The sequence below is a fragment of the Eumetopias jubatus genome, unplaced genomic scaffold, assembly GCF_037043125.1.
Source record: "Eumetopias jubatus isolate StellerSeaLion01/CBP00866 unplaced genomic scaffold, mEumJub1_p1.0 scaffold_8, whole genome shotgun sequence".
In the NCBI taxonomy this organism is placed as follows: domain Eukaryota; kingdom Metazoa; phylum Chordata; class Mammalia; order Carnivora; family Otariidae; genus Eumetopias; species Eumetopias jubatus.
The window spans coordinates 95,803,143-95,830,493 of record NW_028274814.1 but is presented as its reverse complement, the minus strand read 5'-3'; the positions used below and the strand labels follow the sequence as shown (position 1 = coordinate 95,830,493).

At 41.8% G+C, this 27,351-nt stretch overlaps 1 protein-coding gene across 1 annotated transcript in view; it reads right to left on the bottom strand.

Moving 5' to 3' along the window:
• The window catches only part of MYRFL (myelin regulatory factor like), a 112,827-nt gene extending 86,050 nt beyond the window's left edge, over positions 1–26,777 (bottom strand). The window contains exon 1 of the mRNA XM_028110742.2: positions 26,732–26,777. Within this exon, the coding sequence (XP_027966543.1) occupies positions 26,732–26,777 (46 nt within the window). The remainder of the gene's footprint in view (positions 1–26,731) is intronic.
• Positions 26,778–27,351: the final 574 nt, after the last annotated feature.

Sequence of the window (27,351 nt, the reverse complement as noted above, 5' to 3'; positions counted from 1 at the left end):
ACACTGGGTATTATATAACACTGATGAATCACTGACCTCTACCTCTGAAACTAATAATACATTATATGTTAATTAATTGAATTTAAATTTAAAAAAAAAGAACTCTCCTTAGAGGTTAGTCTCCTCCAGCAACCTTCCCTGACTGTCTAAGGCTGGTTTAGGTGCCCTTTTTTATGTGCTTCCATTAACACCCTGTGCTTTGCTTTATGCACTATTATAATTGCTTTCCCTTGTGTTTGTTTCTCCATCTAAAGTCTTTAAAGAGCAGGGACCATGTACTTCTTATAGTAGCCACAAGAATCTATGGTATAAAAAAGGCAACAATAAACATTTGTGGATGGATGCATGGATGCATGGACCGTTGGCTGGATGGTTGGTTGGTTGGTTTGTTGGTTGGACAGATTATTTCCAGTTAGTTCATCAAGAAGTATCTTGCTTCACATTTTTGTTAGACTTCCCAAAATGTAACACAATATTTTTGTCCTTTTTATTGGTTTAAAAAAATGAAAATACACTTACTGGTTTCTCTCTGATCACAATGAAGATGTTAAAATTTAAAAAGAATATAAAAGAATATAAAACATAGGAATATATAATAAAGAGGAGAAAACAATATTTGTTTGTAGATAACATGACTCTATACCTAGCAAACTCAGGAGAAACAATTGGCAATAATTAGAAATGATCAGAAAATTCAACAGAGTAGCTGATCAAAACTAAATGTAAAAAATACTTTCTTATATATAAAAAATAACCTGTCAACAATTACAATAAATATAATGAAGAGGATTCTATTCAAAATGACAAAAAGTATAAAATACCTAAATATATATTTAGGGATTTTAAAAACTAAAAAAACTCTATGAGGGGTCATAAGAAGAGATTTGAATAAATGGAAAGACACTGATCTTAGACTAAAAGGCTAAGATATCATAAAACTTTTTCTAGACATTTTTTATAACATCTGCCAAACCCATATATTCATTATCTGAGAACTTTCCCCTTGTAAAAATAGTTTCCAGCAGCTGTATTTGTAACACAACCTCTACAGGCACCCACATCAGGAAGACCCAATCCATTGGTTGACCAGTGACCAATTCGATTATTTCTCCTTAGAATGTGAACTAGACTTCAGAGCTGGTGGTTGAGATTAAGTCATATAATAACTAAGGCAAACTAGAGTGACAGTTTAAATATTTCCATCACATTAACCCAGGTCCTTCTTGATTTTTTTAATCCTTACTGAAGCCTGGTTGTTCAATTTTCACTCCAATTACATGACAAACTTGTGTATACCCAATAAACCCTTTTGAATTGGCTTGTGTGTTACCTGAAATTAAATAATCCCCAAGTTAAAGTGTTCTGAAATTCTTCTGGAAAAATAAATAGCCAAAAATCACCAGAGAATTACGGAGGAGGAGATGAATACCGAGAAATACACATCAAAGGACGTGGGATATATCTGGGATATATCAAGAAATATCACATACACATATAATGTATAAGGACTTTTAGTACACGATAAACAAATCTTTTGACACCATTGAGAAAAGATTTATTATTCAATAAAAGTCTTGGGGAAAATTGATTAGGCATATGAGGAAAAAAATCTGGATTATTTTCCTACTTCCACACCAAAATTCCAGATGGAGCAAGATTTCAACATAAATAAATAAAACCATAGAAAGAAAATGTGTGTTAATATTCTTATGATCTTGGGATAAAGGTTTTTCCAAGCACGGCATGAAAGCCAAAAACTATAAAGCAAAAGATTGATAAATTTCACTTTCTACATTTTTTGAGGAGGAAAGAATTTTTAACATTTTATTTTGAAATAATTTCCTAGGGGCAAGTACCTTCACATTCAGATCATGGCACTAGTTACAGGAGGGCCATTTTCTGTTTAACTTTTGGCTTGCTATCTCATCCATAAAATAAAATTTTAAAAATCTTGAGCCCCTCCCAAATGGGAAAAACTGATGGATGCCAGACATAGATGGAAGAGAGGAGGAAGGAAAGAGCAGAGAGATCACCAACCCTTTTCAGTTACATAAACGAAGAGGGAAGTGGATGGAAGGTATTCTTAAACGCTGGGAGGGTCAGGATTTACCTCATAGTGGGGTTTAGTCTTGAGCGAGACGTTGAAGAAAGGAAAGGATGGAGGTGAGCAGGATAAGACACACTCATTCTTTCACTGATTCAACCAATATTTATTAAGCACGTACCAAGTACATGCCAAACACCGTACAAGGTTCTGGGGGACACAACAGAGAGAGGGGGGAAAAAAGACAAATTCCCTCAGGGGGCCTGAATTCTAAGGGAGGGAAAGGTGGCACCAGTGGGGGTGGGGGGCAGATGTGACATATGAGAAACAATAAACAGGATTTTTTTTCACATGAAAATGAAACAGAGTGGTGTAAGAGGCTGCAGGGGCAAAGAGCTCCTTTTAACTGGGAGGGCTTCCTCAGAAAAGAGCCAGCCATGCAAAGACTGAGGGCAGAGCATGCCAGGGAGAGGGGAGCGGTAAAGGCAAGAGAATAGGGGCTGTTTGAGAAACAGACAATTTCAGGGAGGCTACAGAATAGGAGCTCGAGGGAGGGGGCAGGAGAGGTTGGCCAGAGCAATGGGAAGCCTTTGGAAAGTGACATGATAGGCTTTACATTTTTAAAAGTTTTGCTTCGTACAGCCACTTTGACAGTGTGAGGTTCCTCAAAAAACTAAAAATGGAAATACCATATGATCCAGGAATTCCACAACTGGTTATTTACTCAAGGAATATAAAAACATTAAATTTGAAAAGATATATGCATCCCTGTGTTTATTGCAGCATTATTTACAGTATCCAAGATATGGAAGCAACTAAGTGTCCGTCAGTAGCTGAATGGATAAAGATGTGGTATACATCTACAATGGTATATTACTCAGCCATAAGAAAGGATGCGATCGTGCCATCGCCGACAACATGGATGGACCTAGAGGGTATTATGCTAAGTGAAATAAGTCACACTGAGAAAGACAAATACCATATGGTTTCACCATGTGTGGAACCTAAAATAACCCAAATGAATAAACAAACAAAAAAAAATGAAGAAGTTTATTCTGGTTGCTTAGTGGGATAAGAACAGAAGGGAGATGACTTGGAATGCCACCACAATTTCAGGGACATTCGAGGTGGTTTGGATTTCTTACTCTGAGCTAAGCCAAAGGAGAGGTACTTTACCTGACTCGTTAATCCTCATAACAGCCCTAGGAAGTAGACACTAATATCCCCAGTTTACAGAGAAGGCAAAGGGATTACGCAGGTTAACTAGCTTGCCCAGGGTCTCACAGCTAGTAAGTGATATGCAGGAAAACCAAGCAGGCTGCCCTGATTCCTGAGCATGTGTTCACTCCCCTCCCCATCATCACCGCCCCATTTCATGCTCCAACAACAGGCAAGACTGATTTGCTTCTACTACTTCTTTGGGCTTTGGTCAAGCTGACTGCTAAGAGAAGCAGGTGGAGGGAAGAATCTGTTTAATTTCCCACTGAAGCCCCTGCTGGTGTCCCATCTGTTTTATACAGCATGTGTGTGTGCATACACACACACACACACACACACACACACACACACACACACTGCCCCAGGCAAAAATTGGAGGTGGCCTACAGATGCTAAGACCTGACCAATGTATCACTTGCTTTACATCACCCACCCTCCCCCACCACCATCCCCAGGAAGAAATAGGAGATAGTCTACAGCTCCCAGGACCTGCCCCATGTGGCATGTCCAAACACCTTAATGAACAAGGAGAGATGATCCCCGCAGTAGCCAGCTTTCTCAGGGACTCCAAAATCACATCTGTGCCTTCCAGACTCAAAGGAAATTACTCAACAAGATAAATCCGTAGTGTCAGATAAAATTGTGTTCAGAAGGCTTTGCACACACAGGGAAACTCTTAAATGACTGCTAAAATAAATCTCATGCTTTTAAAAATAATCGCTTTGCTATAAATGTCTTAAACACTTATTTATTACACAGAAACCTGCAGAGATGGCATTGTTGAGCATCCCACCCCTGTCAGTGAGGCTCGGTTTCAAGCTTTGATCCTACCCTGTTCTACATTTGTCTTTTGTGGGTGTCACAGTCCTGCTCAGAACAGGAGAAGCTGCCCGGGCCTCCTGGGAGTGCCAGAGAACTGCCCCCTTAAATCACTCTCAGAGAGAAAGCCCTTCTTCACCCTAGTTCTCTGCCTTCCCTTCTAAGCTCAGAGATAGCTGCCACATGGTAACCTGTCCTGCTGCCCTTGGCCAGAAGAAAAAAGCACGTAGTTAGAGGATCAATCCACCAGGGAGGACCACAGACAAGTCCAAGTTGAATCCACAGGACCTACTAATAGACATACACAAACCTTTGGGGAAACAGTGCTCCCCAAGTGAGTAGGGTGTGAGTAGGGTACATACCACGAGGACCTTCCTTTCATTGCTCTTGCTTCCTCCACCCACCTGCCCATCCACCACCCACCAGTTCTTTTTTATTACCATCTGATAGGCTCTGTTCCCATATCACTTTCCTCAACCCGGGCGCCCCCTGTTCCTTCCTTTATCAACCCTCACCTTTTGTCACACAGCATCACTGCCCAGAGTATTCAGACAACAGCCAAGATGACAAAACTTGTCTGTTTCAATAACTGTAGGTTTTTTAAAAGATTCTAAAAAGCAGCAGTGAGGATCCCCCAATGGTTGCCCTTTGGATTTAAACATTAAAATACTTTCCCTCTGATACACCAGTGTTCATGAGAAATTCAAACAGAAATGTTCATAAATATCCCAAAGAAGGAGACGGAGGGGTAGAAGAAGAGAAGGCAGAGGAGAGGAGGAGAAGCCAAACGCTCTTCTTTTCTCATTTGCTAAGGATATTTTGTCTTGAAAATAAAACTGGATTTTAAATCTAATGGTGGTGTTTAGAGCCACTGCCAATTCAGAGTTAGATGAGTAAAGACGACACTTCCAATCATTGCTTCACTGACTGTTTCATTCATTCATTCGACATGCACTTAGTATCCACTATGTGTTCAGGAATAAAATCAGAGTTGAGTTCACAACCCAGTGAGAGGGACAAGAAAATCAGCTAGAGCAGTACATGGTGTTAAGCATTAGGATGGTTGTAGATAGGAATACTGTGGGACCTTTCAATTAGGCTGGCCGGGGTGAGGTGGTGGTGGCAAGGACCTCTTGCAGGCGACACTTGAGAAGGAATTTTCAAGGATAAGTAGATGGTTATTAAGAAAAAAAATCTTTTTTTAAAGATTTTATTTAACAGAGAGAGACACAGCAATAGAGGGAACACAAGCAGGGGGAGTGGGAGAGGGAGAAGCAGGCTTCCCGCAGAGCAGGGAGCCCGATGCGGGGCTCGATCCCAGGACCCTGGGATCATGACCTGAGCCGAAGGCAGATGCTTAACGACTGAACCATCCAGGCACCCCCAAAAAAATTCTAAGAACAGAAAAGAGCATGTGCAAATGAATTTAAAAACTCAGCAGCAGGACTCCTTTGGAAATGTGCCAATAGCGTGGCAAGAGCCACATGAAGAACATGTATGAGACTGAGAGCAATACCTGTTGTGGCCCCCAGTGAGAGCTGGACACAATTCTGTTTCAACCACTGTAGCAGTTACGTGAAGTGTGTCTGTCTCTCTCCACTGAACTCTAAGCTTCTCTAGGGAAGAGATTGCTTCTTTTTGTACACATCCTAGAACAAGGCCTGGAACCTTATTAGGCCTAATTATTTAATAAATATTGCATCTATTGGATAAGTAATAAAATTTGAATGAATAAATGTGTTTATGAATGGTGGAAGGTGTATCTAGAGAAACAAGCAGACATCGGTTCATAGGTATCACAGTAAGGAATTCATCTTGAAAGTTATGGAGACATTGAAACATTTTCATCAGATGGATTACATGATCAAGTTTAGAGTTTTGAAAGGTCATACTGCCTGCTGTTGGGAGATTAGACTGAAGCTAAGCAAGAGCAAAGAAACTAGTCAAGGATACTGCCAACATTAGCCTTCCCTTATTACTCAACGCACAATCACAAGGCACCTGCTATGGACCAGGCAGAGTGCCAAGTGCTAGACACACAAAGACAAAGAAGCCTTAGTAGTTAAGGGTCTTGGTTCTACAATCAGGCCTGGGATCAAATCTGGCTCTAGATTTGTGCCACTGGCTGTGCAACCTTGGGCGAATTATCTAGCCTCTCCGTGCCTCAATTTCCTTATCTGTAAAATGAGTATAATAAGAGCATCAACCTTATAGAGTTATAGTAAAGATGAAATGAGATAATGCATTTAAGATACTTAGCATAGTTCCCAGCTCAATTACTACCCTTTGCCATTACTGTCAGTTTCTGTGCTCAAGGAGTTCATAGATCAGTGAGAAAGACTGACATAAACACATACCATTGCATTGTGATATGACAACGAAGATGTACACAGGGCATTATGGGTCACTTAAATGACCCAACAGGAGCAAAAGGGAACCAGGAAAGCTTCCAGGAACAAGGGTCCATGAGGTTAGAATAGTCAGCAGGGACAGATCCTTGGGTCGTGAAGGCCATGAAACTCTGATCTAGGGCAGGAGAGGTAGGGGCAGGAAGGTGGAAGAAAGCACAGTGCCCTGGAGCCAGCTTGTACGAGCTTGTGCACATCTCTTCCCAACTCCATATTTAGTGTCTTCATGTTACAGCTTGAAATTGGCCATAGAGGGAGGATATACACCATGGAAATTGGCAAACACTACAAATTGGGAATTATTTCCCCAAGGAGTTGGTTGTTGAACATTCACCAGCACACCATTGGATGTGAGTGGTATTTGAGAGGAGAAGCCTACTAGACTCTGTGACTAAATGAAAGGAATCTAGGCAATTCACTAGTCCCTGTTTTGGCGTGGTGATTGGGTGGGAGGTTGTGCTGGTGCCTTGAGATGAGAAAAATGAGAGAGTCGGGTGAGGAGCTAGAGAAGGAGCTTGGGGATTTCATCTGCTCCGGCCGGTATCATGTCATCCTGTTTTTGCACTCAGACAAAAGGGAGCAGCAGGGCAGTTTTCCCAAGAGGAACTCCACCTAATGACCTGGAAGCCTGGGAATCTCCCCAGTTCTCCTTGTACAGGTAGTCCTACGTTGATCCAGGAAGAATCTAATCAGTTCTTTAAACCACAGTGAACATGATCCATTGTTGGAAATAGTGACCAAAATAAAAGACTGTCTCTGGACTTTAACATGATATGAATCACCTGAAGTTTATGTGCCTGATAATCAAAAGATAAAATGAAAATTAATCTTTATTCAACTTGAGTAAAGAAATAGTTCAAGCACATTGTGTAACAGGATGACAACGCCCACATACGTTTTCCAGAACTGTCACAGGTGCAAAATTCTAGAAAGGATCGCTAAAAACTTGGCTGCTGGACTCTTAAGAACAGCAGAAGATATCTAAGAGCCTGCCTGGGCCCACCAGGAACTAGCCTTGTGGATGAACTTCATTTCCTTGCCTGTTCTGATTCCCAGCTAGCAGATTAGGAGACTCTGCATGGAAATGTGTCTCTTGATTTCAACTAGACAGTTAACAAAATTGCTAATTAATTCATTCAATAGTTAATAAATATTTGATGAAGTGCACATGGGCTAGCCACCAGGGATACAATAGTGAGCAACACTCGATCTTACCCTCAAGGTGGGGGGGGGCGCACAGAAAAAGAACAGGCAGCCCCAACATAGAGTGGTAAGTTAGGCCCAAGGAGACACCTGGGGGTCTTCCATCTGATTTGAGGGAGGCAGTCAGGGATGGTTATATTTGTCACTGAGCTGGAGGAAGGCAGAAGAAATTATATTAGGATTAGGAGAACTTATACCTGGGAGAACAACTACACCCCAAAATGCTAACCTGGAGAAAATCCTAAAATTCAGTATAAAATGACTCTGCTCTCCTCCTTGACAATAATGTTATTTGTGATTTTCAGAAGTATAAAGAAGGCAAACTGGCCAAGTATGCAGATGGCCTGAAGGATGGAGACAGGGAGCAATATGTTTTGAAAGAGTCAGGTCTAATCTCAGGCTGACTGGCTTGATGGCTAACTCTGACAAGATGACAGCAGGTTAAGCGTTCAGCTTTACATTGACTTTTTAAATCATGTAAAAAGGAGATGGGGAAACTTGGCTTAGGAGTGAATAGGTGATATGGGGAAACTTGGCTTAGGAGTGAATAGGTGATACAGACAAAGGTCTTCTAGTTGGGCCATCATGAGGAAGTATCAGGAGGACAAAGAACTAATGTAGAATTATACTAATCATTGAGGACAGAACTAGGGTGGTGAGATGCCTGTTCCTCTACGCACAGATCCGACCTTGATGACCTGGGCCCCACACCTTCAGAGGAAGGTTGACAAATAGGGTGTCCAGGGGAGATCCAACAGAGTGGGAAAGAATCACTAGTCAAGCCACATGAGAGATGGTTAATGGATAATAATAATTATAATACTTGGTAAATCTGTTGAGCACTTCTTATGTACTCTTTTTATTGTGCTAAGGATTTTACATTTCATTCTCATTTGATCCTCACAATGATTTTATTCTATCAGATAGGTGCTATTACTATCCCCATTTTTCAAAAGAGCAAATATCCTTAGCCTGCTTAAGTAACTTATTCAAGTTGTAATAACACAATTGTTCTTGCAGGGGCTCAGGTGTTTTCTACCATACCATAATGTACATGTTCTTGAACAACCTTGCTCTCTGCAAAATCATGCAAAAGAATGAAGGAGAGTAGGGTTGGAGCAAAACACTCAAAAACTAATAAAAACAATAACATTCTTGATAAAAATGTAAAGGACATATCAAATTATTATTAATATTGTTAGGTGTTTTAGTAAATAAAGGAATTTGCCCTTTATAAAAAGGATGGTGGAAGGGCTTGCAAAAAAAAAAAAGTTACAGCTGCTGAATTATGAGGACAAGGGGGGAGAGAGAGGAGGAACTTGATACTTGATTGTGATACCTGATTTAAGTCAATTACATTAGAGCCTACCCTTCCTGAGCTCAAGGACTCTCCTCTTCTCTCTGAATAGATAAAGCTTCCGCCTGCAGAAAAGAAAGCGGTTGGACCACTACTGGGAAGGCAGTTGATGGTGTCTGCCGTATACAAAATGCAGTAGATCTATGATCATTCAGCATTAACGTTATGACAGTTCCAGATGAATGTGTCCAATTTGCTTTTTCACAGACTCAGGAGCCACTCGGTGTAAATAATAAATGATTGCTGATTGGCTCAACACCTTTGGAGAGCTGCCCTTGTGGCGATTTGCACGGCTTCTCGGTGAATAATCTAAACATTTGCACAGGATTTAAAGTAGGAGGGGGAAATGGTCAGTCTTTTGCACCATTTAACCTCGATTTTCACGGAAATAGTTCAATGTCTCATTAGTTGGTTATCAGGTTCACACTTCTTTTCCTGACTTGAAATATAAGTTAAGCAAGATCCTCTGGCCTTTCTGGGAGTCTGGGAATCCAGTTTTCCAGGAGTTCTGGAGCCTTACAGCCGAGCTTCCTCCCAGCCCTTCAACATGAGGATTGAACCCTCATGCCTCATGCTCTTTCTCTTCAATAACATATACTAAAGTTAATATATACGGGAATGAACAAAACACAATCAACTGCATGTTAACCAATATTAATTTTTAACTGTGGAAGAGAAATGTGGAAAACAGAAGCTGACAAACTTTCTTTTAAGTAGTATAGGAACACCTCAAGGAATCTCATTTCTTTTTTTTTTTTAAGATTTTATTTATGTATCTGACAGAGAGAGACACAGCGAGAGAGGGAACACAAGCAGGGGGAGTGGGAGAGGGAGAAGCAGGCTTCCCGCCGAGCAGGGAGCCCGATGTGGGGCTCAATCCCAGGACCCTGGGATCATGACCTGAGCCGAAGGCAGACGCTTAACGACTGAGCCACCCAGGCGCTCCGGAATCTCATTTCTTTTATGTTTAAGATGTTGAAGAATTATTATCCTGCTTTGGTCTATTAGAAGCTCTAATTTTGCCAACGGCCAAAAAAGAGGAAGAGGAAGAAGGAAGAAGGGAAAGGATGAAGAGAAAGGCGTCCCAGAGGAAGGACAGCTAAAGTGGGGATATCCACCCCCAGGCTTTATAGGTGGCTTGGATCCTTTGGAATGTACAGTGTTGAATAAGAAATCAATGCCCTCCAGTGGGTGGGTGGACCCCGCATGGCACAAATTCAGGAAAATGTGACATGGAAGCTGCCCCACCCTATGGTTTTCAGGAGAGCCCGTCCTGCCTCAGCAATGCCTTCCTATCCCGCCAAGCCAGGCAGATGGGGAGGGGACAGCCCAGCAGGGCACTGACCGAGGCCCGAGTCATCAGCCAAGTGTGGGACAAAGACTCATGTCTTCTAGGATGCGAGAAATAAAGGAGGGAAATCCAGCAGACTTGGAGGGAGACCAGGCTTGGGGTTTTTATTGATTGACTGGATAAATATGTTGGAGTGATACCTATGCGCTGGTCCCTAGCTGCTGAGGCTAAAGGAATGAATGAGATATAGTCCCTTCCTTCCAGTTGTCGGTAGGAGGCTGACACAGAAAAGGGCAATACATGCTTTTCGAGGTGAAGTGCAAAGTACTGTGGAAGACACAGAAGCCCTGAGGGAATGATGCCAAAGTGGAGACTTCAAGAGTGAACGGCAATTAGCCAGGTGAACAGGGCAGAGAAGGGTGTTCCAGAAGCAGGGAGCCTCATGTAATGTGAAGGCAAGGAAAAGCATGAGATCTGGAGAACTGCCATCAGGCCAACTTGAGATAATTCTAGTTCTACTGAACTTCTCTGGGCCTGTTTCCTTATCTGGGGGAGGGGGGTTTTACCACCTTAGAGCATTGCTCACAGACTAAATGTGATGTGTAATCATGCCGCTGACAGATTCACTCCTAGATCAAACTCTGCTCAGGCCCCTCTGAAGTTTTCAACAAGGCCTACTTTCATGTTTCTGTCTGCATTGTCCAATTTTAGCAAGAATCCTGACAAATCAGTTTAACCAGGATCCCCCATCCTCCATATCTGATCACCCTTGATATCTAGTCAGGTTCCTCATCCCCCCACCTTGCCCCAGGTGACATCTGGTCACACTAGCCTGCTCTCAGCAAGCATCCTGTTAGGCTGGTCTAGCCAGAATCCCCCCCTGAGCCTGCTCCTGGGCTATACATTCCCACTTGCCCATGCATATTCCAGAGTTGAGCCCAGTCTCTCTCCCCCATTGCACAATTCCATCACAGTGGTCACTATACCTGTTTTGCTAGCCTCTCCCTTGAATAAAGTCATCCTTACTAGGCTTTAACAAATATCACTGATTTTATTTCTTCTTTAATACTTCTAGTGCTCAGCACATAATGCATTTTCTTTCCCTTCTTATTCCTTCTCTGCTCGTCATCCCCACCGCCAAAGACAGGACTCAGAACAATAAACCAATCGCTGAAGTCAAGGCAGATCAGCTTTATCAAAGCAGGGGGTTAAATGAAGGCCCAAACGAGAGGAACTTGCCAGCCCTGTTCTAGAAAGTGGTTGCAACGAGGTAGCAAGTGGCCAGTTTGTGGGAGATTAACGTGGTGATGGGGGATAGGTAAGGGAGAGGAGCAAAAAAGGGAGGAGATTTTTCCAAAGGCCAGCTATGGTCACTGAAGTATTCGTCTGACACCTACCCTAGAATAGGGAAGCCAACGAGCCAAGGCAAGTATTGTCTCTTTTTCCTTTAGGAAACCAAAGTGGTATTCAGATGTAAAGAGCATTGGACTTAGAACAAGAAGACAAAGATTTTGCCACCACCGCTGGCATTTACCAGGGTGGTTTTAGACATGTCTTTCAACTTCTTTAAGGCTCCATTTCTTTCATCTGTAAAACACCTCCCTCTCAGGATTGCAAGAGGAACCAATGAGGGACAGAAATGAAAGAGTTTGTAAAATGTCAAACTCCATCAATAAGCATAACACAACTGGAAGAGTGAGAAGAAAACTTTGAAGACGGGTAAGGAATGAACTGGCAAAATAAGACAATGTCAGAATTGGTGACTGGGTATGGATTTTCATTTTTTCCAACATTTCCATAAACAGCCAGCAAAGGGAGGACCAGTCCTGAGCATGGTTTCCAGCTCTCGATAATATGAAAGGTCAATTCAGATTTTCACACAGGAGCCTGCTTCTCCCAGGAGCAGACTATTGTCTTTGTGTTATCCCCATGCAGATAAAAAGAAGAAATGAAAGTTCTCCAAATACTTAAGGCACAACACTTCTTGAGATGCATGGATAATAGATTTTAAAGTGCCCTTCTACCGATCAATTGGAATTAGCCTAGTCATGTTGATAGCTAGATCTTACTCTTTTATATTCACACACAGAAGTCATCCCAAAGTACATTTACTCTTAGTAGAAGTCTTGACCAGCTCCTACCTTGGAAAATTTATAAGAAATAGTTTGTAGATGTCCTTTCTGCCTCTTCCTTCATATAAAACATCTTGTGTGACTTAACAGATTTGTTTCAAAGCAACGAGCTTGCATAACCCAACAAGGGAAGGAAGAAAAGGGGATCATTGCTTCCATCCTTTGCATCTATAGAATCTCACTGCATGTGTAGAATGCATATGGGACAAGGAAAGTAGATTTCCAGTTGAGATACTCTAATCTGCTTTTGTACTGTTTTAATACACACACAAAGAGAAATAGCTATGCAAATTTTAAAAACTATTTTTATACATGCTTTTATGAGCTGCTAAAAATATAAGTTGTACTGGGGTACTTTATAGGATATTATATAGTAATATATTTTTTCAATTCTCTTTGGATTTCCAACCTTTACATCCTGATTATCCACAGGCAAAAACAACAAAAATAATTAAAAGCAGTAATACCTTCCAAGAAGAAGAGAATTCATTCAGTTATGTGCCTCAAAGCCAGCTTCCCCAAACCCTGTCAATGCCTGGTTGAATGACGTGTTTGAGGTCAGCAGTTACCAAGGTCAGCAGATAACATTCTTCATATGAACTTTATATTACCCCAGCCTTTCCGGAAAGACACTGACAGATCAAAGAACTAGTTCTCCTACAGCGAGAGCACCCTTAGAATGTAGATTATGTGAAGCAAGTTCTCTCCTTAGACTAAATTTGCAGTGTCCCATCTTTGGACCTTCTTACAGATTTACTGTAAAATTAGCACAAAATGCTTAAGACTATTCACGGACAGGACAATAATAACAATATATCCCTTTCAGCTTTGATCTTATCCCCAAACAAGGAATGCTCACAAAACCTTGGAAATATAGTACTTTCATGGTTCTGTCTTTTCAGAAAAATGTTGATTTCAAGACCAATGTGGAAAAGCTGAACCTTTTGCAATAAAAGGAAATACTCAGTACTTTGTCCTATGTTGCTTGGCAACTAAGGGCTATAAATGGATTTTATGATTATAAAGGCTCAGGAATTAATGTGAACATGTAAAAGTTGTAATAACTCCCTGGAGACAGGAGTGTTTCTTTGAAAAAGAAATGTGTGTGTGTGTGTCTGTGTGTGTGTCTGTGTGTGTGTCTGTGTGTGTGTGTGTGTGTGTGGCTTGTGCTCATTCTTGTTTCAAAAGCAAGCAAGCAAGCAACTTGGTTCCTTCACACTTGCAAATGTTATCATAAAATCAGTAACTATTATTTATTTCATCATTTAATCTCCATAACCCTAAGAAGTAGATGTTATTATCCCCATTTTACAGATGGAGAAAACTGAAATTTTAAAATGTTAAGTAATTGGCCCAGGGTCACACAACTAAGAAGCAGAGGAATCAGGATTCAAACCCAGGTCTGCCTTGGTTCACCAAGCCCTAGGCCACCACCCGCAGCGATAAATTCACAGGAAGAATATTTCTCGGCTCCTAATCTTTGAGGCTATTGATCACTTTCACCCTAGGGGAGGGACACACTTTTCTGCTAGCAAGTCATCTCACGTTCTCCTTAGAACACATGACCTCACATTGCTATACATGACAATTGTTTCTTACGTTGCTACCATCATGATATCAGATATAAGAGTACCGTCTCACTGGACCTTTTGTCCCGACTCTGGTTACCAAAAAAGCCATGTTGGAGAGTTAGCATTTTCTACTACACTTCTGAGCAACCCCGCTGCCTAAATCCCCTCTACAGATGTTTGGCTTGCACCGAGCAGTACCTCAGGCCAGAGTTGCTGTTCTTCTCTCTTTGCATTCTTATTGGCAGCCTATCTTTGGAGTATCTATAGCTGCCTGTTCTACAAACTATTGCCTTTCTACCACATCTGATGACACTGGAGCTGGGCTTCGCAAAAAAAAAAAAAAAAAGCCAAATGGCACTAATGTACCAACAACTCAGGCTCCAGAATAATTTCATCTATGGAATGGAATTACATGCAAATTGGCAAACTGACACACACACACACACACACACACACACACACACACACACACACACACACACACGTCCTGGTTATCTGAACAGGAGCCGTGAGTTCCACAGCTCAATTCTATGGATGTTCCTCTGCAACCTGCTTAGAAAACACTGGGTAGAGTGACTAGGGGCACAAGCCTCCAGAGAAAGACAGGCTCTGTCTAGCTCCAAGCTCTCAGACATAACAACTGTGCAGCCGTGGGCAAGATGCAAACCTCTGAATCTCTTTCCTCATCTATGAAGTGGTGATGACATTACCTTCTTGTCCATTTTGTTGTGCAAATTAAGAATTAATACAGCTAAGGGTTTAGTACAGTGTCTCACATAAAATCAAGGGCTCATTACAGGGTAGTGGTTTTCTGACTGATCACAGGCTGCTTCAGGGAGCTCCTTTAAAAGAATAAACATTTTCTTAATTATAGGTTACTGATAATACTACTTCACTGGGCAGTAACTGTGCATCAGGCACCATGCAGAGCCCTTTGCTTCTATCATCTTACTCAATTCTCACTCCTCTGCTGTGAAATAATATCTACTTCGCTTGATAGCTGAGGACGCGGTCTCAGAGAGACCCAGTCATTGCCAAGGCTGCATCCTGAGTCCATGGTAGAAGTGGGGTTTGTACCCAGGGCCATCTGAATGCAAAGCCTGTGTTCTAACCACTAAGTCACTCATCACCACATATGCAGATTGCAGAAAGGAGCTCAAGGTCAATGTGTGATATAGGTGGCCTGTAAAACATGGGAAAGACATGTAATCAGACAATCCCCCAAGATCATTCCTGCAAACTCCCAGGGCCATTACCTTGACTGTGTTTCCTGGTGCCTGGACCTTTTTTTTTTTTTAAAGTGGGCTCCACACCAAGAATGGACCCCAACATGGGACTTGAACTGACCCCAACACGGGACTCAGATCAAGACCTGAGCTGAGATCAAGAGTCAGACACAAAACTGGCTGAGCCACGCAGGCGCCCCTGGGCCTTTATTTTTGCTCAGGACTGCAGCGTCCACTCCTCTGTTAGACTCCAAAAGTCTCCTGATGACTTCTAAGTATTGATTCTGATTCACAGTTCATGGCCCAGTTTGAGTTAAAGGCTGAACCTGTCATAAAGGGACTTGGGTTTTGAATCTCTCCATCCCCAGTTAGCATCTCTGCCATGTTTTCTACTGAGCACCACACCACCTTCATTCCCTTCCCACTAATAGTTCCTTTTAAGGAGAACAGAGTTACCACACTAGAGTAAGATCCCTACTATAGATCACAGATCCAAGAGTAATCCACATAACAGACTTCGATGAGGAGCTGTGACTTCCTCTCCAGAGTTGGTCTGGATATTAAAATATCTGTGAGAAAACGAGCACAAACTGAACAACTATGTATAATGCAAAAAAGGCCCCTGTTTCCCCACCAGAAATTCTGGTCAAGAATCTCACTCACTTAACACACATTCAACAAACATCTACGTAACTGCAACATGCAAGACAGTGAGCCTGCAGAGGTGAACTAGACAAAGGCAAATCCTCACAGGGAGATGCTTACACTATCCTCTGTGGGAGACAGACATGCAAAACACAGAAATTGAACTTTAATGTAAAGGGTGCGCATCCAAAGGTGTGCACAAAGTGCTGGAGAAGCATGGAGAATTTTGCTTCTAACTTAGCCCAGGGAAGTTTGCTGGAGAAAGAAGTAGGAAAGTGCATTGTGGGTAGAGGGCACAGTCAAAGACCCAGTGTTATGAAAGGGCAGGATGCATTCAAGAAAGCATGAAAAGCTGTGAGGCTGGGGTATAGATAATAGTAAGAACAGTACTGAAGACAATAATAGTAATAGCAAACATAATAGTAATCCAGGGACTGTTCTGAGCCTCGTGTTTACTGCATCATGTAACCTTCCCAAAGCCTATTGGACAAGTACTAGTAGTGTTCCCATTTGAGAGATAACATAACTGAGACACAGAGAGATGACGTAACTTGATGAAGATCACACAGCTAGCAAGGGGCAAGGTCAGATTAGAACTGATCACACAGCTAGCAAGAGGCAGGGTCAGATTAGAACTGATCACACAGCTAGCAAGGGGCAGCATCAAGATTAGAACTCTGGGCCTGGAGCATGCCCTTAACCACTTATATCAAACCGTCTGTAATGGATATGAGTATGGAGGGGTCCCCTGCGAGAAAGACACCTGGAATGTTATCTTGGCACAATTACGCTAAGATCAGGCAAAGGAGATCCAACAGAAAATGTTTAAGCAATGGCATCCACATGAGTCAACAGGAAAGTGGAAGGTGGTCAGCATAAAGTTAGGAGACTCTTGTAAGAGATGAAATGTTTGAACAGAGGGGAGGTTGCAGCTGAAAGACACTTCTAAGGTGGAAGCAACAATTTGATAAATGATTAGCTATAGAGTATAGAAGGAGTCATCAAGAGTGGCACCCCAGTTTCTAGTTTGGGGGGTTTGTTGGAGAGTGAAGGGAACCCAGGAGGCAGTGAAGATTGAAATCAGAGAGGAGAAGGTTAATGTGTTCCACTCTGAATGGGTGGATTTGGGAAAACTGAGGGATACTCGGGCACATACATATGTACTTTAAGCAGCTATAAATCTAGGTCTGGAACTTGGCAATAGAGTTTGGGAAATGCTGATCCGTGGGAATGCCCACTCAGGGTAAGCTTTGGTGTTCAAATAAGAGAGTTTCTGAAACGGGACTCGTGGGCAGACAAGGAGGGGGGCGAACTACTGAAAGCACCCAAGAGGACACAGAGGCTGGAGGAGAACCAGGAAAGAAGATGCCAGTGGATCAAATAGGATAAAGCTTCCACAAGTGAACAATGGGCGATGGTGACAAATCCCAGAGACACCGCCAGGAGAATGAGGGCCGAAGGTTTTTTAATGCAATCTAGCCATTAGGAGAAATTTCAGAAGAGCAAGTCAGAGCAGAAGCCAGATTAAATTGGGTTGAAAAGCAAATAGGACGTGAAGAATAGAGTGGGTATTTTTCAGTTTGGTGATGAAAGAGAAGTGAATGTCTGGAAGGAGGGTTAGAGTTGAGAAAAGAGATTTAAATCTCCTCGCTGACGCACTGATACATGAATTTTGCTATTCTTCACAACCCCCCAGGATGTTTTATTACCCTCTCCACTCCCTTGTATTGACTTTATTACATCAATTTTTAAGGTATTTTGTAATGTAAAGTATTCCCTGAATCTTTTTAGAAGCAGGCTAGGCACAAATAATCAACAAACGTTGGTCCACTGCCAAGAGCTTCCTCTTAGCAGACTGGGTCCCTGGAAGCCTCTCTTCAAGTACTTCTGGCACAGCCCCTGGGGACAGAAGGAAGCCCAGGGCAAAGGAAATAATCACCTTTTTCTGGTGATTTTCCTATACTCAACAATAAAACTGAGAGCAGACTTTTAAGAATTCCCTCCCTTTTTGGTTACAGTATCACTTTGGTATAAGTGTTTTCTGATACAGTGACAACTCAGAGTATAGAGGTGAAACCATTAACTATTTTCATTACTGCTCTTAATCGTGTCATCATATCTCCCTTTCCCATCTCTTCACAACGTTTTAAGTAGAATCTCTAAGTTTCTAGACTCTAATCGTTGAAACATGCCGCAGTCTAGGATCTTCTCCCTAGTTCCAATGGCATCCTCTCCATCATGGGAGGCTCCAGGCTCGGGCTCCCTCAGGAGGGGCAGGTGAGAGAAGCCGCCAACAGCCTGAGACCAGAGCAGGGGTCCCTCAGCTCTTCCGAGTCACAGACCTCATGAGGCATCTGAGGAAAAGTAAGGAGACTTCCGCTGACGTATTAGCCTACACAAACACCTATTTCCACTCAGTGTCAGAAGCTTCGAGTCCCCCTGAATCTTATCCCAGGTTGAGGACTCTGGGCATAGAATATCTTTGTTAGTAAAAAAAATGAAAATGAATATCAGACAGCAATGATAGGGACAGTGTACAGATTGATTTTTTAAAAAAAACTTCCTAGCAGATAATTTGGCAATACTTACAAAGGAGCTAATTAAAAAAAAAAATTCTATATGCCAGTAACTCTATTTTGAGGAGATTCATACAAAGTAAATAACTAAGGGTTTGGGGGAAAATTTGATCACGGTATATGTAGAAGAGGTAAAAAAAAAAAAAAAAAAAAAACTAGAACAAGCCTAAATGTCCAGCAATAAGAACTGGTTAAATTACAGAACATCTCAAATAAAGGTTCTCCCACATGTTCCTGGGGGCTGAGAAGGGAGGTGTCCTCCTTGCTCTTCTGCTATTTTCAGACTAGCTTTCCTCCTCCCTTCTTCAAATGAAGCACATGCCAGATGACCAGGCCCCCTCCTGGTTAGTGCCATCTAGCAAACTCTCGCTCACTCACTATTCCTGTCTCACTGGACATTGGGCATGGGCTTCCCTCTCTTTCTCTCTGCAACACCACTCTCGCCATCACTGCTGGGAGCCTCCACACCCCCTTGACGCTCTCCCAGCCTCTCAGGTTCTTAAACTCCTCACCTCCTACTACCTTCCCTCCACCTCCCCTCAGACACCTCCTGTCATGGTGCACTGCGAAAACCTGGCGTCAAGCCAGTAACTGCACCATCTTCTGAAGTCTTAGTCCCAAGTGCTATATTCTCTGACCAGCTCATCCTTTCCACTCAGTGACACTTATGCCTCTACTCTAATCATTTCACCCACTGGGATCCCCTTCACGAACCTTCCTGCCACTTTTCCACACCTCCCCACCCCCTCACCCCCTGCGACAACCCCTTCCCTTCTTAGCCAGCTTAGATGTCAGGGCCCGTCACTCCAATTATTCCCTTGCAAAGACTAGTCACTCTCTTCCCTTCTCTCCGTCTGTGGGACTCACCTGGGAAAACCTCAACTTTGTAAAAATCCAATTCTTCTCCTGCCCCAAGCCTACACTTAAGTGGCTGAATATTGCTGAGAAAATCATACAAACGTACTGACTGACCTCACTTAAAGTAACTGAACACAAGTCTCACACGGACACAGCACTGACCAGCAATCCTAGCCCTGGTGGACGACTTGCTGGAACGCCACCTCCTCAGAAGATTGCCTGATTACCTGAGCTTATGTAACCCACGCTCCCTCCCATCTTCAGTCTCTTTCCACACAAAACTATCTGGTTTTATTTTCTTCATAATTAATGACTCTCTGAAGTCATTTTATTTACTTGCTTATCTCTTCATTGTCCTCTTTCTTCAGCCAGAAGAGGAGCTGCTTCAGGACAAGGACTCTGCTTGTTCACCACTGAATCCCTAGCCAGGAACGCAGCACCTGGCTCACTTGGACTGGCTAATTAAATAAAGGAAAGGGACACATGAGGAACTCGCATCCACATACTACCGACCTGGATGACCCTCAAGCAAGTTAACATCCACCAGCCTTCTGATTCTCCTGGGAGGATAAAAATCCCTCACAGGGCTGCTCTGACCTTACAGAGAAAATAACAAGGTAACAACAAGAATAATAATAGCTAACATTAATTGAGCTCTCTGTGCCAGGTATAGCCCTTTACAACCATATTTTGGGATAAAACAGTTATCCACATTTTATAAATAAGGAAGCTAAGACCTGAAGAGGTTTGCTTCTCCATCAACTGAGAGGCAATAAATGGCAGAGCCAGGATTCAGATCTTGAGCACATGGGGCTCAAGACTCTATAGAGATGTGTGATGACATCAGATCATTTGCTGTTTGTACCTTCCGTGCAAGTCCAGGTTTTATTGGCACAGAAAGAAGAGGGCATAGGGTGCTGGGAGGGTGAGAAAGTGGTGGTCCCAAAGTGAAAGAAAAAGAATTGAGAGACTGGCCTGAGGCCAAAGATACCCTTTCCCCGCAAGACAGCCTTGTCCTGGCTCAGCCCTGACACTGCAGCTTCGGCCTTCACCACTGCTGGGAGCTGTTTGGAGCTTCTGATGCCTCTCAGGAAGTCAGAGTCGTCCACCAGTTAGAGTTGGTTTCACTTTTGGAGAAATAATATGCCAGGACCACTGAATACTTTTACCATTCATCTGAGGCTTTCCATCAACTGGCAACACTTTGCTCTGCTTCTGTTTATTCTATTCACTGGAATAGAATAGAAACTGGTCAAGTTTTCCTTCTTCCTATGTTTGAACTTGCTGGGTTCTCCAAACCTAGAGCTCAGTCACTCTTTGTGGACTAGAATAGTCTTTTGCACTGTTCTTTCATTCATTTATTCTATTAATATTACTGAGTGTCTACTATATGAATATAGGCACTTTTCTGAGTGACATCGCTCTTCTATTTTTTTTTAAAGATTTTATTTATTTATTTGAGAGAGAGAAGAGAGAGAGAGAAAGAGAGAGCATGAGAGGGGGGAGGGTCAGAGGGAGAAGCAGACTCCCCGCTGAGCAGGGAGTCAGATGTGGGACTCGATCCCGGGACTCCAGGATCATGACCTGAGCCGAAGGCAGTCGCTTAACCAACTGAGCCACCCAGGCGCCCAACATCGCTCTTCTCAACAATTCTGCTTACGTTCCTTGGAAGCTTTTCTAGATCCATCCCATGGGGGCTGGGCACTTGAGTCACTGTTCCAGAGTTCAGCATTTTCCCCATTTTCCTGAACACTTGGCCCCTCCATGGTATCCCTGTACAATTCATGGGCAGCAGATGTTTTTGCCTACCCTGCATCCCTACAACTCTTATTTAATAACAGCTACCTAGCAATTTAAATCTTAAGCAGAGAGATGGGCACAGAAACTATCTGGAAGTTTGTTGACAGCTGCTTCCTGAATGGACTGTTCTTCCTCTTAGATCTCAGGAGCCATCGGGTGGTTCCTGCCTGTCCACCGCTTCGGGTTCTAGAAGCCACCTGCTCCCCAAACTTTAATGAGTGTGCTGGAGTTTCAGTGGACCAGTGCCTTTCTTATGCTTCTCATTGTTATCTGCTCTTACTATGTGGTTTTTCCCACTCCACTCAGGGCAAGAATCTCCTCTTTTGCTTTCATGATAAGCCAACAAGTGTTTGAGAACCTACTTCAGGACATGACTAAGAGGAAGAGCTAAATAGGTTCTCAATTCAGGAGACTTCCTCCTTAAAGATTAAGTACAATGAACAATTAAATATTCTTCTCAAATCAGTTTTTATAAAGTGTTCTAAAAAGCCTGGAAATAAAAGATGAGTTCCTCTGATATCAAGGTAGCCCCCAAAAATACCCATAAGGAAACAAATTAAGAATGTGAAGTCACAGCTTTCAAAAAAAAAAATGAAGTAAACAGAAGAATGAGATTTACTGCATTTCATTTGCTTATTCCTTTTCACCCAGAGAGTTGTTTTAAGAATTAAATGAAATAATGAGTGTAAAGTGAATAGCATGGTGCTGGGCACATGGTAAATGTATAATAAATAAATATTGTTATTATTCTGGTTTAAACTTAAGGTGAAATTGATAAAGTGTCCAAGTTAACCAACTTAAAACTTTTCAAGTATTAAAGGATAACTATTTTTATTTTTATTTATTTATTTTTTTAAGATTTTATTTATTTATTTGACAGAGAGAGAGATAGCGAGAGCAGGAACACAAGCAGGGGGAGTGAGAGAGGGAGAAGCAGGCTTCCCGCCGAGCAGGGAGCCCAATGTGGGACTTGATCCCAGGACCCTGGGACCACGACCCGAGCCGAAGGCAGACGCTTAATGACTGAGCCACCCAGGCACCCAAGGATATCTATTTTTAAAGCTAAAATCATGACTTTCATACAGATATAAGATGAATGCACATCAAAGATTTTACTTAACTACCTAATTTTTTAAAAAGGATTTATTTATTTGAGAGAGAGTGCAAGCAGGGGGAGGGGCCGATGGAGAGGAGGAGAGAGAGAGGGAGAGAAGCAGATTCCCTGCTGTGTGTGGAGCCTGACATGGGGCTCAATCCTACAACCCCAAAATCACAACCTGAGCCAAAATCAAGAGTCCGACACTCAAATGACTGCGCCACTCAGGTGCCCCGTAACTACCGAATTAATGAAGGAAGCAGTAAGATGTTACAGCTGGCTCAAGGAGAATTCAAACAGTGGACCTAGATCTAGATCTGCAACACATGTATCTATCTATGCCATGGAATGAATTTACACGTAAATGCAAAACTGGCTTTTACCAGATCTGTTGATTCCCCCTAAAATCAAATTCATTTGCATATCTATAGACAAACTCATTTACATGAATATCAGTTATCTACAATGTATAGAGTTTTAAAATAGCTCTAAGACAATGAAAGATATAAATCCCACAGAATCTGATAGTCCAGAAGGATGTGATCTAGACATGGTTTTCTAGGGAAGATGTCCACAATCTTTTTCGTCTGTATCAAAGTCTTTTATAATTTTTTCTTTATACATGGATCTTAAACAGAAGAGTTTTGCTGAATTAAACTCATTCTCTATTTAACATAACCTGATTATAACATAATACATTTCAATTATGAAGTGCTTAGATAATAAAGTATAAAGAGGAAAATGAAAATCCCCATATTCCTATCACTAAGAGATAACAACTATTAATACTTGAAGTGTGTTCATCCAGTTGTTTCTATATATATGTATCAGCATGTATGTATATATATTAACTGTTTTCAAATCAGTTTTAACAAACTTTATTCTGGGAAGTTATATATGTATGTATATATAGATACATATATATAACATTCAATTGTATATACCAATTTATAACCTACTTTCCCCCTTTATATAGTGAACATTTTTCCTTATCATCATCATTTTTATAGTTATAAAATATTCCATTATATGGAAAAACCATAATTCATTTAATTAATCCACCACTATTTGAAATTTAGCTTGTAACCAAGTTTTAGTTATTATAAATAAAATAATGTGCTTCTCTTCTGACAACCTTTCTCTTGCAGTGGTACCAGCTTTCCTGAAAAAGCCAAACATGTCACATGGTATCAGTTTCCAGAGGATGTTGGATCCCTAGAATACCTGATCTTCCTCTGCTTTAGTTAATTGGCCTACCTATTGCATCAGTGGCAGACCGGGAATTAGAATTGCCAGCTACCTGAAACCACCCTTTGTTCTTGCCATTTTCCTGACACACTGTGTCAGGTGTGACACACCTGACACACAATAAAGATTTAGGCATATCTGAAGTTTAGAATAAAAACTAAGATCATCATGAGCTTTGACACTCAAGACCGTTTAATTGAAAATGATATTGTCAATCCAGATACTTTTTTATTATTTATTTTTTAAAGATTTTACTTATTTATTTGAGAGCAAAAGAGAACACAAGCGGGGAGGGGCAGAGGCAGAGCAAAAAGCAGACTCCCTGCTGAGCAGGGAGCCCAACATGGGGCTCCATCCTGGGACTCCAGGATCATGACTGGAGCCGAAGGCAGACGCTTAACCCACTGAGCCACCCAGGTGCCCCAATCCAGATACTTAAAAAAATTTTTTTTAAAATTAAGTAATCTCTATGCCCAATGTGTGGCTCACACTCATAACCCTGACATCAAAAGTAGCATGCTTTACCAACTGAGCCAGCCAGGCACCCCAACCCAACATGTTCATAAGGAAAAATGCATTTAAGGCTCAGTTTCTTAGAATGAAGGGTCTGAGGAAACAGAAAAATACCTTTCAGCTAGGTAACAAATATCCAGAACTTTTCTTGATTTTTCAGACGTTGATTTTTTTTTTTTTATACAAGATTGCATTTAATTAGAACTGAGAGGGGCGCCTGGGTGGCTCAGTCAGTTAAGTGGCCAACTCCTGATTTCAGCTCAGGTCATGACCTCAGAGTTGTGAGATCAAGCTCCTTGTCAGGCTCCGTGCTAGGAATGGAGCCCACTTAAGATTCTCTCTCTCCCTCTCCCTTGGCCCCTGCCCTCCCTCTCCCTCTCTAAGGAAAAAAAAAAGAAGAAGAAGAAGAGCTGATACATCAACAGGAGCATGACATGCAACAGCTGGCTCTCCTCATGAGACTATCGGATCTACTTTTGCTGTCCTCATTCTAAGGAATATTTGAGAAAGGAATCACTAAGATCTAAGGGAAAGACTTCAAAGCCCTACAAGCTACCATTTAGAAGCGGTGGTCGTTGGACTGGGCACATGGTAGGTGCTCAGTATTTGCTAAATAGCGGAGGTAATAAGAAATTGACAACTAGCTGTGTGGCTTTCAGGGGGAAGGGAATCACTTAAGCTACTGCCTTTTTTTTATTTCTAAAAATGAGGAGAAATGACTGATCCCTCATGAAAAAAAAGGCTTCAGGGGCATGTGGGTGTCTCATTCGGTTGAGCATCTGCCTTCAGCTCAGGTCATGATCCCAGGGTCCTGGGATCGAGTCCCGCATTGGGCTCCTTGCTTGGCAGGGAGCCTGCTTCTCCCTCTGCCTGCTGCTCCCCCTGCTTGTGCTCTCTTTCTCACTATCACTCTCCCTGTCAAATAAAAAAAAAAAAGAAATCTTAAAAAAAAAAAAAAGAAAGGCTTCAAATGGAGCAACGGAGTTCGGTTTAAGCTAAGAAAAATACTATTAAAATAATAATCAGATATTTTAGCAAGCTACAGAGAACACTCGTGGAAACTGTATCCCTAGTTCTAACCTGAAAATAAGACAAAGAGAGTCTAGGAATCCTATAGGTATAACAGAACTTCCCAAAACCAGAAGGTAGACCAGATTAATTTTTTAGGTCTTCTCCAGCTCTAGAAGGAAATCAAGTGGAGTTTACGCTTTTATAAAATGAATTGGTGGTTTCCCTAAAATAAAGCATATGTAACTGTAGCTTAGAGCTTGCTACCCACTACTACAACGAAAGTTTCATAGACTATAAAATCAGGCAATAACAATCGAACTACGTTAGTGTGCCTACTGTGTGCAAAACCTGGCCCAGGTTGGCACACTGATTTGGCCACTGTCAGAGACCAAATACCCAATGGGATGGGTCACGACTGAGATAATGTGGTAATTCTCTTGGTCTTACATTTCTTCTTGTCACTTCTGGCAAAATCCAAGCCACAGAAACCACCATATTGTATTGATTCCTTCTGCTGGTGACCTAGAATCTCACTACTTCTTTGGTATGATCACTCTGCATTTGATACTATTTGGTGTTGGGTCAATTCCATTCAACTTTTTAACATCCAGAATTTGTCAGGCACTCTACTAATCACAAGAAACGCCAAAAGCACTTCTCAATATGCTGCAAACTGCCCTCTGCATTCTGTGAATAAACAGGTCTGCCCTCAATTCTCCTATTTCCTCCTGGGAATAACTTTCAAATGTGTAAAAGCTATGGTCATAGTTCCCTTCACATGGACGTCTGACCATGGCTGTATGAAACACCAAAGCCACACTGAAGTCTCCGATGGCAAGTCCTTGCTGACATTTTCAACAGACCCACAATGAGAACATCAACCCCACTAAATATGAGGAGCTTTACAGCCAGTTCAGATTTTTAGAAGGAAGAAAATCTATGTAACCATGTCCTATAGTATGCCTCTCCTTTGGGGAAAAAGTACTCATTGCTGTAATATGCCAGTCCCTTCAAAAACAAATCATTATTCAGTTGCACATTTTTAAAGTGTTGTGAGGGGTGCCTGGGTGGCTCAGTCAGTTAAGCATCTGCCTTGGGTTCAGGTCCTGATCCCGGGGTCCTGGGATCAAGCCCTGCATCAGGCTCCCTGCTCAGCAGGGAGTCTGCTTCTCCCTCTGCCTGCCCCTGCTTGAGCTTGTACTCTTTCTCTCTCTCTTAAATAAAAAAAAAAAAAAATCTTAAAAAAAAATAAAGTGTTGTGAAAAACAAAAATGGGAAGGGGGTTGGAGGTGTTCCTTTGCTGTTTTATATTTAACCATACTCAGAGAAAAACTGTCTTAATAAAATCTTACATCTTTCTTGTGCTATATTCAATAACTTTAGAGACAAGACAAACCTGCAATTTTTGAAATGTAGGGGATTAGAAGAACTATAATCTAGCACAGGACAGAGACAAACACTAGGAACACAGATATGCTGACCCCGTGATTCTTTTAACAACCGAGCTAGAAGATGGAAATCCTCTTTTAAATCACTACCATTGATTGTTGCTACAAACACAGCAAATAAACCTCCACTTCCAATTTTAGGCCAGTTAGTATGATAGCATTTCTTCCAAGGCCAAGTTTAAGTGAATTCCAAAAAGGTGAAACAGTGATCACGAGCAGAGGCATTTCTCAGAAGCAGGAAGCGCATGTTGGAAACTGGCCTCTTACCTTCGAAGAACTGCTGCAGGGCCTCATTTTCCCCTAACACATCCATTGTGCTGGGGTCCTAGTGACACTTCCTCCCAGAACAAGGTTTCTCGGAGCTCAGGAAGTAAGCGCTGTCCTCTCGACTTGAAGCCTATGAATGCTCTTGAAAAATCTTCATTTTCTTTTTATTGGAGCAAAGCCTATCTTCTGCCAACAAATTGTGTCCAGAAAGATGGTTAGGTTCTCAAAATGAATATAAAACCAGAATATGTGACCATGCAGGAAAAAAAAAATTCATGAAGAGGGAAGTGGTAACAAATCCATCTATCTTACTGTAGGGAACTGTTTCTACTCTGTCTTTCGTCTTTGTTTTAAGGACCTTTGTCCTTAGTGACACATGTAATTACATAAATGGGCAATAAATACATAGTCTTATCTTTTATTTGTCCTTTTACACCAATATATTTATATCTCCCCCTCTATCAACCAGATCAATCTAGCCATAACCAGGCAAATATAGAGTTTGTGTGTGTTTTTTTACCCGGAGAAATCAATATATTTGCTTTTATAGAGATCTTGAATAGCAGATAATTTAAACAGGCTTGTGCTAATGAAAAGTTAGGATTGGTGAAGTATTTCCA